The sequence below is a fragment of the Haliotis rufescens genome, unplaced genomic scaffold, assembly GCF_023055435.1.
Source record: "Haliotis rufescens isolate VD_foot unplaced genomic scaffold, xgHalRufe1.0.p SCAF_35, whole genome shotgun sequence".
Taxonomy (NCBI): Eukaryota; Metazoa; Mollusca; class Gastropoda; order Lepetellida; family Haliotidae; genus Haliotis; species Haliotis rufescens.
Genome location: NW_025964057.1, coordinates 248885 through 265000, shown reverse-complemented (window position 1 = coordinate 265000; position 16116 = coordinate 248885). Strand labels below are relative to the sequence as shown.

Genomic DNA, 16116 nt, shown 5'->3' with positions numbered 1-16116 from the left:
CAAACTTATTTTTTTTTAGTCCCGGCATTTGTTGTACGTATGCTGTATATATACTTATAACGAACTACGTTTATTACGAACTAAAATTAGTGGTCCCTTTGAGTTCGTTATAACCGTAGTTTACTGTATGTGTTTTGTCGTGTACATTATTGAATGCTTTGATTGTGCCACCAGCAATATCCATGGAAGTATATATATTTATAGGAAAGTCCTACTTTCACGACCTTTTTCCTCATTTTCAAATACTAATGTACTTGAGGAACATTGCGAATACCCCGGAAATTATTTTAGTCAGAGAAACACAACGAATAGCAACGTAAAGGCTGTACGGTAAAATGCAGTAACACGCCACCCATTTGGCTTAACTCCAGCTGGAGCGTTAAGTCCAAAACCGCGTGACAATGCCTAGGCTTCTTGTGTGTAGAAACTATTTTCGTCATTAAAGTAGTTTCTTCTTTAAACGTTGCATCATTATTCAACGAAGCTCCATTTTCTCTGGAGAATATGCTTAAATAATGCTTTCATTTGCAAGATTGCCAGACACTGAAATAAGACATGTATTATGGAGACAGTGAATATTGCAAACACATTTTCCTCAATTGAATAAGATGTGATGAGACAAATAATATGACAAATTTGTGATAATTACTTACAAGTTTCAACTGCTGTTCCGTATTTGACCAGTACAATTAAATTTACGTAAGTAAGTTCGTTATATCCGTCAGTTCGTTATAAGCGTGTTCGTTATAACCGTAGTTTACTGTACTTAGGTAATTCAGCTTATGGCTCTCAACATTTTTCCAGATCCGCCCTCCCTGGACATACGCCCCGTGGAGCCATGCACCGGATACATATTCCCCGCGGATGAGACGAATGTATCTTTGAATTGTTTCGTCACAGCAGCAAAACCTTCCCCATCTAACTTTACCTGGTACCATGGAGGGAACATTGTTGGCAGAGATCAGCTTTACAACATTCCAAGAGTGTTCAGATCCAGTTCCGGGCACTACAGATGTGTAGCTGACAATGGCGTATCCACCCCTGGAGAAGACAGTGTTACAGTTGAGGTGCAGTGTAAGTACTAACTGTTGTGGTCCAGTACTCAGGGCGCCACAATTCGCTGTTCAAGCTGCGCACCTTAGTCGTGCGAGAAACTTATGATCGGGGTTCGAATCCCGCTTCACCCTGATTACGTTTGTAGTTTTGTCAGCACCATGACCGTGCTCGAGGGTTTCACTAAATGGGTAAATGCTTAAGACCTCCATCACAGTATGTTGACAAGCTGAACTGTTCAAAGCGGCGTTGAACCAAACTCACTAACTCATGCCTGTCACAAAGACTTATGGCCACTTGGAGAGGACAGTGTGACTAAATGTCATATGTAATGTACACTCGGGCCTTCTTGGTTTCACAACATCATGTCACCACTTTGGGAGAACGGTGTTTCAGTCGATGTGAAGAATCAGTTATCTCACTCTCTCCAGCCACGAGAATCACCAATGTAATGGTGGCTTAGTTGTTGTTCGGTTGTTGCAAGTTTGAAAGGAAAACTATCTGTCAGTTTTAAAGAATAATGTAGATAGCATGGCCCAATGAAAATATCATCCTGTTACAACTATGCATGTGCTGCTAATGCTTCGTTGCTTTACTTCAATCAGCAAATACGTGAATGAATAAGGTTGTTGCATCAATATGGCAAATGGTTCAGCAAGAGTGAGTGAGTGAGTATGGTTTTACGCCGCTTTTAGCAATATTTCAGCAATATCACGGCGGAGGACACCAGAAATGGGCTTCACACATTGTACCCATGTCGGGAATCGAACCCGGGTCTTCGGCGTGACGAGCCAACGCTTTAACCACAAGGCTACCCGACCGCCCCGGTTCAGCAAGAAATCGGGGAATCAGTTCAATGTCTATTCAGTGTTTTGCCCCCTTTATTCAAAAGTAACAGTAGTGTTCAGTTATACTGAATTCCTATTTTAGATCCGCCAGTCGTTCACATTGACGATGTCCTGCGAGTCGTAAAGGTGTCGGAAGATTTGACTATCCGCTGTATAGCAGATGCGAACCCGGAAGCGACGTCTATAGTTTGGACAAAGGAAGGTGCAGATGGTGGGATCTCTATGAATGGTACTCTACATCTGAAGGACATACAGAAAACTGATGCAGGAGTGTATGTTTGCGCAGCGTCCAACACGGTTCTGACATGTAATGGGACACGACACACCCAACAATCATCTTCAAATATAACATTGGAGGTGCAATGTAAGCGGCATGTCCTATGTAGTATCTCCTTTGCTTAAAAGTTGACCGAATATGAAAGGTATAGATCGAGAATGATGTAACTAAACTTGCTTAAATAAAAATACTTGTATTTTGATCAATAGTGTTTACTGACTATGCTGCATATGCATGTAGTTTCCACATGATATTCAATATTTGATTCGCTCCCGTGGTGTAGTGGATTGAGTGTCTGCCCAGAGAGCGGAATGTCAGTGGTTCATCCGGCTGCGTCATACCAAAAGATGGTACTTGTTTTGACCTGCCTCGCACTCGGTATTAAGACTATATAGTGAGTGAGTGAGTATGGTTTTACGCCGCTTTTAGCAATATTCCAGCAATATCACGGCGGGAGACACCAGAAATGGGCTTCACACATTGTACCCATGTCGGGAATCGAACCCGGGTCTTCGGCGTGACGAGCGAACGCTTAAGACGATATAACAAGAAGTGGTGGGCTCGTAGTCAGTGCACCGTGTCTGAGTAAGTGTTGGTTGTGTTTACCTGTTTGATTGATCAAATAATTCATGTGCCTGTGGTGGTGTTCCAGATGCTCCGGATATCCAGTATTTTGGTGTCACGTCTGGGGACAGAGACGTGACCGTGACGGAACACGACAATGTGACACTGCAATGTGACATCAGCAGTATTCCTGCTTCTACTATAGAGATCAGGAACAAGACATCCAGTATAGGAAGTGGGGCTAACAGCGAGACAGTCGAAGCGAGTATCGAGGATGTTGGATGTCGTCAAACAGGGCTATACACCTGCTCTGCAAGGAATGTGATCGGGAAAGCTGTGGAACGAAACATATCATTACAAGTAAAATGCAAGTATCGTCTCTTGACGTCCTATATCTGGATTATTGATTTGATAGCCTTCGTGAATACACTGAATTGAAGTAGATATCAGAAAGGGGTATATATCGAGTATCAACTAATGTATATTATTGATTGAGTAGCCATCAAGACAATGAGGAGCCCGCTCCCGGGCAGACGCTCTATCCACAAAACTACGGGGGATAAAAACATCGAACTAATACACAACGTCGCAATATATAATTCAGGCAACAATAGTAAGGTTCCCCTGATATCTGTACTCTACCCATAGTTTTAGATCATTCCTTTTGTAGCTTGCCTTTGTTGGCAAGTTTGTTCCAAATTAAACAACAATAATAACAATGCGATCATAACAGAGGCAGAAATAAAATAGTTTTAAGGAAGTGTTGCCCCATATGGTGCACGAGGAAAATTATTTTACGACGCTTCAACCTCCTTCGAGGTCTAAGCCACAATGAAGCTCAGTTGTTGAATATATCCTACTACAGTTTAAGCTATTAGTTACCTTATACAGAACATATGTTAATTCAAATGGGTCGGTTACTTCAGTTCTTTAAGAAAAGATAATGATTGAGTAATGTTAATCCTCACGGTAGTAACACTATCATTCAGAGATAAAACTTTGAAATACTAAACCCTTGTCTTGGCTCCAGCAAACGAGTCTTCACTGTGAATCTCTTATACACCACAAGGTATACATAGGTGAATTCTCAACTTTCTACAAATAATTATGTGTATGTCTAGTTTGACCAATGCGACATCGTCGTTCCTAGAATAACCTCTTCAAATACCCAAGTAGGTATAACCTATAGTAGAAATGGTGTCACCGATTTGTTAAGAGCTACTTTTGCTTCAGCATCAGCCATCGCGTCACCAGTTACTCCTACATGGCAACTTGGGTAACCAACAAAAGGCAAAGTCGTATTGTCCAGTGATCATTGTACAGTTGGTACTTGGTTTCCCACATCAGTAAAATAATTACGTTCTTGTACGCTGTATGGGCTAGGAGTGTTGGTCGGCAGCATCAGTATCTATTCTTCTACCGGTTATCCTCATCCAAGACGCAGCTTATAACATTGTTAAAATCAATCATTTTTCTAAGCTACATGAGTTATCGTGAGATCACAGAGGCTGTGGTCTTTAAAACGGCAAACATGTTTTATTTTCTCACTTTACAACGGTGCATGTACTTCGTGAACGACATGCACTTCTGTTCTGGTGGGTCCGCCTGGAGAGCGGAAAGTCCGGGGTTCGATCCCCGGCCGCGTAATACCAGAAGACGTTAAAAGATGGTAGCTGTTGTTACCCTGCCTGGCGCTCGGCATTACGGGGCTAAAACAAGGACTGGTCGGCTCGGAGTAAGTATACTCTGTCTGGGTGGGGTATTCATGTTAAACTGCGGCATGGTATCTCAGTAAGCTAGAACTAATAACTTAGTCCGGACTAGTACAAGCAGCCACACAAACACACGCAGACACACACACACACACGCACACGCACACGCACACGCACACGCACACGCACACGCACGCGCGCACGCATGCAGGCACTTGGTTATATGAATGCATTAATCTTGAACGCGACGTTAAACCCTATTTTATTTTATCCCTGCTCCGGCGGTATGGTATGTTATCCATAATTCTTTGACATTGTAAGACGTTTCTATATGAACATAATGCCGTGAAACTGATTCGTTTATGTGTATGGAAGGTAATATGGCCGACTTACATTTATGATGCGAAGTTGGCATTACTATATTGTTCTATCTTTATTCAGGTGCCCCAAGACCATATGGATCTACACCGGGTGGACCTGTGTTCAGGTCAGCTCTAAATAGAACCGTCACACTAAGTCTCACTGCCATAGCTTTCCCTGAGCCAACAGTCACGTGGAGTAAATCACCAATGGGGAAGCCACTCACTAACACCAATGTCACAGTCGTTGATTTCCGTGTAACAGGAAGTTTAACCATCTTAGAAGTCCAAGAAGAGGACTTGACAAACTACACAGTGAACGTGACAAACACGGAGGGGACCTGGATGCTGAACGTTGTGCTGAAGTCTCTATGTGAGTTGTTCTGTCTCCGTGTGAGTTGTTCTGTCCATGTGAGTTGTTCTGTCTCTATGTGAGTTGTTCTGTCTCCATGTGAGTTGTTCTGTCTCCGTGTGAGTTGTTCTGTCTCCGTGTGAGTTGTTCTGTCTCCCTGTGAGTTGTTCTGTCTCCATGTGAGTTGTTCTGTCTCCATGTGAGTTGTTCTGTCTCCATGTGAGTTGTTCTGTCTCCATGTGAGTTGTTCTGTCTCCATGTGAGTTGTTCTGTCTCCATGTGAGTTGTTCTGTCTCCGTGTGAGTTGTTCTGTCTCCGTGTGAGTTGTTCTGTCTCCATGTGAGTTGTTCTGTCTCCATGTGAGTTGTTCTGTCTCCATGTGAGTTGTTCTGTCTCCATGTGAGTTGTTCTGTCTCTATGTGAGTTGTTCTGTCTCCGTGTGAGTTGTTCTGTCTCCATGTGAGTTGTTCTGTCTCCGTGTGAGTTGTTCTGTCTCTATGTGAGTTGTTCTGTCTCCGTGTGAGTTGTTGTGTCCTTGTGTGAGTTGTTCTGTCTCCATGTGAGTTGTTCTGTCTCCGCGTGAGTTGTTCTGTCTCCGTGTGAGTTGTTCTGTCCTTGTGTGTGTGAGTTGTTCTGTCTCCATGTGAGTTGTTCTGTCTCCATGTGAGTTGTTCTGTCTCCGTGTGAGTTGTTCTGTCTCCATGTGAGTTGTTCTGTCTCCGTGTGAGTTGTTCTGTCTCCCTGTGAGTTGTTCTGTCTCCATGTGAGTTGTTCTGTCTCCGTGTGAGTTGTTCTGGCTCCGTGTGAGTTGTTCTGTCTCTATGTGAGTTGTTCTGTCTCCGTGTGAGTTGTTCTGTCCTTGTGTGAGTTGTTCTGTCTCCATGTGAGTTGTTCTGTCTCCGTGTGAGTTGTTCTGTCTCCCTGTGAGTTGTTCTGTCCTTGTGTGAGTTGTTCTGTCTCCATGTGAGTTGTTCTGTCTCCATGTGAGTTGTTCTGTCTCCGTGTGAGTTGTTTTGTCTCTGTGTGAGTTGTTCTGTCTCCGTGTGAGTTGTTCTGTCCTTGTGTGAGTTGTTCTGTCTCCATGTGAGTTGTTCTCTCTCTGTGTGAGTTGTTCTGTCCTTGTGTGAGTTGTTCTGTCTCCATGTGAGTTGTTCTGTCTCCATGTGAGTTGTTCTATCTCCGTGTGAGTTGTTCTGTCTCTATGTGAGTTGTTCTGTCTCCGTGTGAGTTGTTCTGTCCTTGTGTGAGTTGTTCTGTCTCCATGTGAGTTGTTCTGTCTCCGTGTGAGTTGTTCTGTCTCCGTGTGAGTTGTTCTGTCCTTGTGTCAGTTGTTCTGTCTCGATGTGAGTTGTTCTGTCTCCATGTGAGTTGTTCTGTCTCCATGTGAGTTGTTCTGTCTCCGTGTGAGTTGTTCTGTCTCCGTGTGAGTTGTTCTGTCTCCATGTGAGTTGTTCTGTCTCCGTGTGAGTTGTTCTATCTCCGTGTGAGTTGTTCTGTCTCCGTGTGAGTTGTTCTGTCTCCGTTTGAGTTGTTCTGTCTCCATGTGAGTTGTTCTATCTCCGTGTGAGTTGTTCTGTCTCCGTGTGAGTTGTTCTGTCCTTGTGTGAGATGTTCTGTCTCCGTGTGAGTTGTTCTGTCTCTATGTGAGTTGTTCTGTCTCCGTGTGAGTTGTTCTGTCCTTGTGTGAGTTGTTCTGTCTCCATGTGAGTTGTTCTGTCTCCATGTGAGTTGTTCTGTCTCCGTGTGAGTTGTTCTGTCTCTATGTGAGTTGTTCTGTCTCCGTGTGAGTTGTTCTGTCCTTGTGTGAGTTGTTCTGTCTCCATGTGAGTTGTTCTGTCTCCGTGTGAGTTGTTCTGTCTCCGTGTGAGTTGTTCTGTCCTCGTGTGAGTTGTTCTGTCTCCATGTGAGTTGTTCTGTCTCCATGTGAGTTGTTCTGTCTCCATGTGAGTTGTTCTGTCTCCGTGTGAGTTGTTCTGTCTCCGTGTGAGTTGTTCTGTCTCCATGTGAGTTGTTCTGTCTCCGTGTGAGTTGTTCTATCTCCGTGTGAGTTGTTCTGTCTCCGTGTGAGTTGTTCTGTCTCCGTTTGAGTTGTTCTGTCTCCATGTGAGTTGTTCTATCTCCGTGTGAGTTGTTCTGTCTCCGTGTGAGTTGTTCTGTCCTTGTGTGAGTTGTTCTGTCTCCGTGTGAGTTGTTCTGTCTCTATGTGAGTTGTTCTGTCTCCGTGTTAGTTGTTCTGTCCTTGTGTGAGTTGTTCTGTCTCCATGTGAGTTGTTCTGTCTCCGTGTGAGTTGTTCTGTCTCCGTGTGAGTTGTTCTGTCCTTGTGTGAGTTGTTCTGTCTCCATGTGAGTTGTTCTGTCTCCGTGTGAGTTGTTCTGTCTCCATGTGAGTTGTTCTGTCTCCGTGTGAGTTGTTCTGTCTCCGTGTGAGTTGTTCTGTCTCCATGTGAGTTGTTCTGTCTCCATGTGAGTTGTTCTATCTCCGTGTGAGTTGTTCTGTCTCCGTGTGAGTTGTTCTGTCTCCATGTGAGTTGTTCTATCTCCATGTGAGTTGTTCTATCTCCGTGTGAGTTGTTCTGTCCTTGTTTGAGTTGTTCTGTCCTTGTTTGAGTTGTTCTGTCTCCATGTGAGTTGTTCTGTCTCCGTGTGAGTTGTTCTGTCTCCGTGTGAGTTGTTCTGTCTCCGTGTGAGTTGTTCTGTATCCATGTGAGTTGTTCTGTCTCTATGTGAGATGTTCTGTCCTTGTGTGAGTTGTTCTGTCTCCATGTGAGTTGTTCTGTCTCCATGTGAGTTGTTCTGTCTCCGTGTGAGTTGTTCTGTCTCCGTGTGAGTTGTTCTGGCTCCATGTGAGTTGTTCTGTCTCCATGTGAGTTGTTCTGTCTCCATGTGAGTTGTTCTGTCTCCATGTGATGGACCTCGTTGCTGTCCTTGCAGATTTGATCACGTTGATGAAGTTGATGAAATGGTATATTTCCGGTCTTCACACGGCAGATTATAGTACCGTAGACTAATTACAAAAGTTCTTAGAGTTTCACATTATTAGTGAGTCAGTGAGTCAGTGAGTGATATGGCTTCAATGGTGTTCAATGAACTTGATGAACAAACTTATTTAATCCCGGTTTTTGTCAACTCGATGAAATATTGCAGCCCTGGAATATAATAGGTATGAGATATAATATGTGATGTTGTACTTGTTTCTAGAATGTAATGTAGATTGTAGCGGATATTTGAAATGGTTGGTTTATGTGATGTAATATTTGTTTCTAGAATGAGATGAGAGAATAGTTTGTGTGGTAGTTATTTTTAGTTTTTAGAACGTGATGTAGATTGAGTGAGTGAGTGAGTACAATTTTACACCGCTTTTAGCAATATTCCAGCAATATCACGGCGGGGGACACCGGAAAACGGGCTTCACACATTGTACCCATATGGGGAATCGAACCCGGGTCTTCGGCGTGACAAGCGAACGCTTAAACCACAAGGCTACCCGACCGCCCCTGATGTAGATTGAAGTCGGTTTGGAGGCATGGTGGATAATGCGTATCCAGATCCCGTTTCATTCTACCATGTTCTACACCCGGGATAGTGGCCCGCTCTATCATTTGCTTTACGACATCTTCCAAAAATAGGGGCGGTCGGGTAGCCTAGTGGTTAAAGCGTTAGCTCGTCACGCCGAAGACCCGGGTTCGATTCTCGACATGGGTACAATGTGTGAAGCCCATTTCTGGTGTCCCCCGCCGTGATATTGCTGGAATATTGCTAAAAGCGGCGTAAAACCATACTCACTCACTCACTCTTCCAAAAATACTCAAGTCAAATTCATTGTTGCTTTGATGTCTGTTTTGACCAAGATACACCAAAACCGATTTGGATATAACTTGGATATAAGTAAGACAAGTGTTTGTATGGAAAAGCCAACAGTTTAGTCATATTACTATGTCCAGCAAGGACCAAAAGGACCCTTATCATGCCATGCCTTTTATTTCAAAGAAATATACACTTCCCAAAAAGCTATAGGATTCCATCTGCAGATATGTTATCCACTAATATATTTCTTTCAAAATGAAAAAGATGACGTTTGAAATACTGGTTCAAATAAATCACACCATAATACGTAAAACATATCAATACATTGTGTTGTTGTATGTACATAAAATCCCTTATTTTCCACTTATAGTCTATATACTAATATACAGTGAAACCTCTTTTATCGGGATGGTACTCTTCCTTTTGAAATCATCCGAATTAACAAATGTCCTGATTAACTAGTCAGAGATGCACGACTTACCGGATCCGGAAAAGGGAGGATTTACTTTACTGATTCAAGCTTTTAATCTTCTCCAGCTCAGCCAGACGTACCAAGGAATCTGCAAGCTTCATCTGTCAAGCCTCGGTCCGTAACTTTAACATGGGAAAAAGGTTCCAATGGCGGCGCCAAACAGAGCTTTAGAATCCAATACAGGCAAGATAGCAGACAATGGATCACGCATCCCTCCATGCCGAGTGAGGACGACGCCCTTCAAGTGGAACTCGAGGGTCTTGAAGCTGAGACGACGTACACTGTTCAGATGTTGGCACTGAATGGTTATGGTTCCAGCAACCACACATCCATCAGTGTGACAACAACATGTCGTAAGATCCTGTTAAACAGATTGAGATTACAAATCTTTTATATTTGAAGAAGGGAAGGAGCAATGGTTAATTGTTGTTTTGGACATTGAGGAATTAATCTAAAGTTGTTTCATATCTCTCCGCTCGGTTGATAATGTAATCACGCAACAGTCTGACGTTCATAAGCTTGGTAGTGCTACTACAGGCGAGGTCACCCGCTACTGTCAATATATAATGATATACATCACATACAATTCGTCTCCATTGAATTTTACAAGGAAATATTCCAGTATTAACAAAGGTCAAAACGAGCAACAGAAGTCGATTGCATGCAGGAAGATACAACTGAAACAGGAGATGAGTCTCAGTGCAAAACATTGAGTGGTTGGATGCGTGAGTGAGTGAGTGAGTGAGCGGCTTGGTGGGTTTTGAGTGAGTGACTGAGTGTTTGAGTGAGATGCTCCAGTGAGTGAGTGAGTGATCGAGTGAGTGGGTTGGTGGCGTACAAGTGAGCGCGTGAGTGAGTGGGTGGGCTTTTGTTTCCTGGTTGTCTTCCCAATGTGCTTACAGTGCCATTTTGCTTACAGTAAAATCATGAAATGATACGGCCTGATGCTCAGAAAGTGATGCACGAGTGAACATGGCTGTTACCTGTTTCACCTGTGATATGAGATAAACTCGTCCACGCTTTTACATTCAATCAATTAACCACAGGCAAATCATAGAAAGTTATTGTCCCAATTAGATAATTTCGATTATTTTCTCGTTATTTCAAAAACTCGAAATTTCGATTCCGTTTATCCTTGCTTCAATTATTTACTCGTTATTTCAATTTTTTTCTCGTTGCTTCGATTTCTTTCTCATCGCTGCGATTATTTTCTTATTATTTCGATTAGTTTCTCGATATTTCAAATTTATTTTAAAAACTCTAGCTCTAAACGCGTTCGGTTTTAAATAAAATTTAGAGCTTGTATAAATCCTTTATACTACCGCTAATTTTAAAATAAAGACGGCGTATCTCCTAATTGTAGCGGCTATTGTAGCATGTAAGTTACAACTGTGTTATTCCCGACCCTGCCCTTCAAATGCATGGCTATGTTGTGTTATGCCGACATGTTACTGTGCAATTCACTCACATGTTTCAGAGACCTGCTCCACTTTTGTCGTGGCGGTGGGAGCCGCATCTTCAGCTGTCGTCATATTCATCATTATCGTCACAGTTGTCGTTGTAGTCAGGAATAGGAAAAGACGCCAATCAGAAGCAGGTAATCTACATGTGTAGCTCAATGTTCAAACTAAGGTGTATCCTCCATACTTCGGGGCAGATTTCAGAGGATGGCATAAAGTTATATTTGAACCTAGTGGTCTCACTGGCTAACGGGAGGATGAGTGGTCCAACCGTCTAAGACCCTGCAATTCGTTATACATCGTAGGCAATAAATATACCAGGATCCTCTTTGGCCTGCACCACTCCCGACTTTCATCCCATGTTAACGTTATGATTTAAATAAATAAATACAAAAATAACTAAAATCATTAATTGAAAATCTATGGTATGATATAGCTGGAATTGTACAATGGACTATGCTTTAGCAGATATTTCTTATGATTATGGAAAACTTTTATTTAGATTTTATTTAAAACATACTCTGCCACTCACTCATTCACCACGAGTCCTGTATAATTATATGTAATGATTAGCATCATACCAGCTATGATCAGTTGACCGACAAAGCCATTTATACAATTTTAACCAAAGGAACATTTCCAATAACATTACGTACTGCATTAAGGAACAAGGAAGATAGTTTTATGGATATACAACTTCTTCATTACAATGAATGCGACGTTTCGGTGCAGATACCAACACCGTTATCAAGCCAGCGATGCCAGCTTGCTTGACGACGGTGAACATTAGAACTATCTCCCTTGGTCATCATTCCAACCTCCGAATGCCACTTTAAAAGGTTTATTAAGGAAGTTATTATTTTAATTTGCCTTTTCGATATTGTAATGTGATTAATTAACTTGTTGCCACAGAAACACAAAGTATCTATTTGATTCAGATGCTGGTGCAACATTTACTATTCACGAAGACGCGTGCACGTTGACACCCCAACCTGCTCCAGGTCGAAGTCAGAACTACCCAATGTTGTCTTTGCCACCACGGCCGCAGGGCGAGGCTGACGACATGACCACCGACGAGAGTCATTATGATATGGCACGTGCGTCAAATACAGGCGTGTGACGTACCCGTAATAATTGTTCTTGTACCTGAGCTGGCTGGTATGTCAATGTCCGCATTAGATGTATACGCTTTTTACAAAAGTCTTTAGATTTGCGTTTATTCAGATCATATCGAATGGTTTTTAGGCATTTTGGCATGTCAATGATGTTTCTCAAAATTACAATATTAAAAAGAAAATGTTAAAAATAGATAATGATATTTGGTATGTATAATGCCCTTTGTATTTCGAACAGTGCAATGCCACCAGCTTTGTTGGATTCTGTTCACAATATCTGTGCAGACAATACATGTGCTACTGGTAAACATTTTGGACAAAGTAAACAATTTATGTGACACGTGTTGAGAAGGGATTGCGTTTAGGAAGGAGCATGGTACAGTATGGCACGGATTTACAAAGAAATGAGTTTAAGAAGTAACTGTTGCATGTTACAGATCATTTGATATTCTGGGGCAAGCCTGGGATTTAAACAAATTGTTCCAAATAATTGTTTCTGCAGGATGCCGTGATAAGAAATGGTGTAAAACAGTTGAACATTGTCGGGGTCCTTCTGTCAGAGATTGAATCAAGTGTATCTAGATAGAGAGGAAGAACACTCTGTACGCTTGACAGTTCATACCTTTCACTTCATTTTCTTTCTTAAAGCTGCAATGAATAATCTGTTTGGTAATTTATTTAATAATAATTACCACCAAAGGCTCGGGGCTCGCACCATTCAAACCCTCGGGACAGGTAATCTTTAATTTACTCTGGAGGTCGTCATCATTTATTGACAAATTCGTCTTATTCAATTGAAAAAAAAATGTTTTAATGATAAGACGTGACACCAGATCGGCCGCTTCGTGGTTGATTACCTGTTATGTTGTCGTATGCGGATGTTCCTGAAGCCTGTATGTTGTGGAATGATAGATACCAAGGTGCCTGGCAACTCGTGACAACCTCCATCAAGCTTTAGTAAGCTGGACAGGGTGTGGTGTTTTCGTGTCAAACTTAAACTCAAACTACAAAAGCAACAGCTATTATTTGAGACAGGTGACAGGGCACTTAATAAGTCAGTTGAAACGTTCTCAAACCACGTTTTATGCAATTTTGTCTAATTAAAAATGTTTGTTCACACCACTTCTGTTCGATAATATTGCCCACCGAACATCTTCGCGTTTCTTTTGGAGGTGTACTATATATATGTTATGTTATTCCTTTGATATGTTCACCCCCATTTAGCCTGTTTGTCAGTGACTGCTTTTTCACGCAAATTGTTTAACTGCAGGATGGCGATGCTGTTCATTTTCAAATATGTTGTGCGAGTTTGTCTGTTGTTTGAACCTGTTTTTATTGACTTGAACTTAAAACGCCTGACAAGCTGTTTTTGTGGGATACAATGTGTACATGTACAGGCTTGTTAGCCTCACACCAAAATATATGAATGATATCTTTATCCGGCATGGAACTTTCGTCCTGGCCCCTAAATCTATGACATGTAAGTATGATGATGGATGTCATAGCCTACTTATACCTGTTGTACGAATTTTCACTGTGTGTCTCTTTTTTGTCTTTTTTCTTAATTGATTAATTGATTTATTGATTTATGGACACTTTCGAAAATATGCCGCATAAGATGAGTACGAGGGCTAGCATGAAGTATTCAGCTTTTGACGTCTTGTGTTCTTGTATTTTCCCATTCCCAGCTACTACTTCTGTAACTTCAATGACGTACCTGAAAATGAACCCCACAAAGTTCCATGGTCGACACCCTCCGATGACCTTGACTGTCATGGAATGTTGCTTTGCCTTCACTTACGACGGATGCTACTTAAAGTGCATGCGTACCCTTTTAATCGGCTTTCTGTCATATCTGATCGTTTCACCCCGATTCGTGAGTTTTGAATAGTTTTTTGATTATGTGTTTCAATTTTCGTTAATCGATGATGTTTACCTCGATGTATTTAATGTGCCTTTCCGTACCCAAGTGTGTGAACCATAGTAATATTTATAAATGAAATGATATGTTTGAATTATTTAGCGGATGTCTCCTCATAACTGACATTTATGGCTGATACATGCAATGTAAACATTTCACTTAAAGGGTTAATTGGTTAGATTTAACATTTAGGACAGTGTTTGATTGTTATACAACTCAAAAGAAAGTAAAGGACATCCGATTTTTTCATATGACTACAAAATGAAAAAAAAAAGTTTTTCATAAACATCTGTTGAGTAGTATATCACAGCGTACCAGGTTAATGTGGGAGGAACACCCCAAATAATGCAGTTCCAAGACGTTTACCGGTTTTGTTAAACGCGCGACCGCGGGCTTGTTCTGGTTTTAGAACCCACGATCGTCGGATTCTAGTACAAGAGACGCAATTATACATTGGGAATTACAAGGTCTAGACGACGGGACTTCTTCAAATATTGATTTCTGGTTGAACGTCTTCATTGTATGTTTGATAATGTCTATGTTTTTATTGATAAGTTAAAATGACATGTTGTTATTTGTCGAATTAATGTTCTCAATAGCCCTATGAAGACTTTGCGAAATACTATTTAGCTACAGTTGTGTGATGTACATATGTTTTTTATCAATGTGTCTATACAGACGGAGAAGAAGGCCCGGCCAAAGATAGTTTCAACTATCCACTACATAACAGGTCTATACTGTACAGTTTGGTTTAGTTGAACTCAGTGAATATTTCTATGTACTATGTAAACTCAAATTATGAACAACGAGCCATTCTTATACCCCACACCTGAAGCAAATATGCCCCGAAATGGTGTTTTAGGTTGTCATGCATTTCATCTTTTTGAACATTCTTAGTAACATTATGGCATGATGGTGCTGATTAGATCGTTATTCATAAATAATACGTTATGAAAATTGATGTAAATAACAAGATTTTCACCAAAACATATCATTTAAAAAATGATTATGATTTGTATTTCTCAAATCAAGGGTGTGATTAAGCATTTGTTTGGAGAACAATTCTATATGCTATCAAATGTGATATGTGTGTACACTATCCTAGTCCAAACTGCAAGATAATATATCAAGTGCTTACTAAAATATTAATTTTCTTCCTTACGCCATCATGTTTCAATTTCAAAATCCACCTTGGCACAAAATTTGTCAGTATTAAAAAGATTGAATAAACGCCTATGGCATTTGACTGTCATATTAATTTGCTGTGTATTTATTTACAATGAATTTCTTGTTATAAACTTTAATATTACGTATATGCATGTATACACATTTTGTCATAATGACTGGTCTCTTGCCTGACCTTTGACAACTGAGATGGACTCTGAAGAACGTGCAGGGAGGAAAAACGAGTTTTTTCATTTTCGTGAACATATAGATGAATGTTGCAAAAAACATTGTGTATTAATGACATTAAAGTCAGAAAGGAAGGTTAATTCAATAAACATAAAAAAACAACACATCTTTACTTTAGCCGTGCATTGTCGTCTGCTATTCAGGGGAGATAAGTCTCACTGACTGAATGCAGTAATATGTTTTTATGGCAGTTCTTAAAGGTAATGAACACGAATAAAGTCTTGTTATAAGCATACATGGATGATAAATAAGAAAAATAAGAGCAATAACTAAACCATAGTCATGGTTTATTTGCGCATGAGAACTCGCTATGTGCAAGCTTAATCATTACTTCTAGCGATGTCTGAAGGTATGTTTCGCCGACATCATGAAAGGTAAACAGGTAACTATTGCTTGACTAACCAAACTTGACTAATCTTGGTATAAGCTGTCTGACAATTGGCAGGGTCAGGTATTGTCGCCCCAGGCAACGAGCAAAATACTGTGAACGTGGAACAAGAGAGAACCTCTTGCTTTCTGTTTAACGCGGCAAGACAAGACAATCTGGTGATTGAAATCATGAGCATCGTTGTACGCAATAAGGATACGTTGACATGCATCAACCAAGTCAGCGAGCCTGACCACCCGATCCCGTTAGTCGCCCCTTAAGACAAGCATGAGTTGCTGAAGACAAATTCGATGCAAACTTTAAACATTTATTGCAATATATGTAACACTGTGTTCGCAAACCTCATAATTACGTTCCACGTTCGGTTATGCTATTTTG

The 16116-nt window shown here is 41.1% G+C and overlaps 1 protein-coding gene across 1 annotated transcript in view; it reads left to right on the top strand.

Annotated features, from left to right (window-relative positions):
• The window catches only part of LOC124134425 (neural cell adhesion molecule 1-like), a 21912-nt gene extending 6570 nt beyond the window's left edge, over window positions 1–15342 (top strand). The window contains exons 3-9 of the mRNA XM_048381099.1: window positions 805–1074; window positions 1984–2265; window positions 2831–3109; window positions 4896–5186; window positions 9507–9794; window positions 10919–11038; window positions 11840–15342. Of these exons, the coding sequence (XP_048237056.1) occupies window positions 805–1074; window positions 1984–2265; window positions 2831–3109; window positions 4896–5186; window positions 9507–9794; window positions 10919–11038; window positions 11840–12021 (1712 nt within the window). The 3' untranslated portion in view covers window positions 12022–15342. The remainder of the gene's footprint in view (window positions 1–804; window positions 1075–1983; window positions 2266–2830; window positions 3110–4895; window positions 5187–9506; window positions 9795–10918; window positions 11039–11839) is intronic.
• The last annotated feature ends 774 nt before the right edge of the window (window positions 15343–16116 follow it).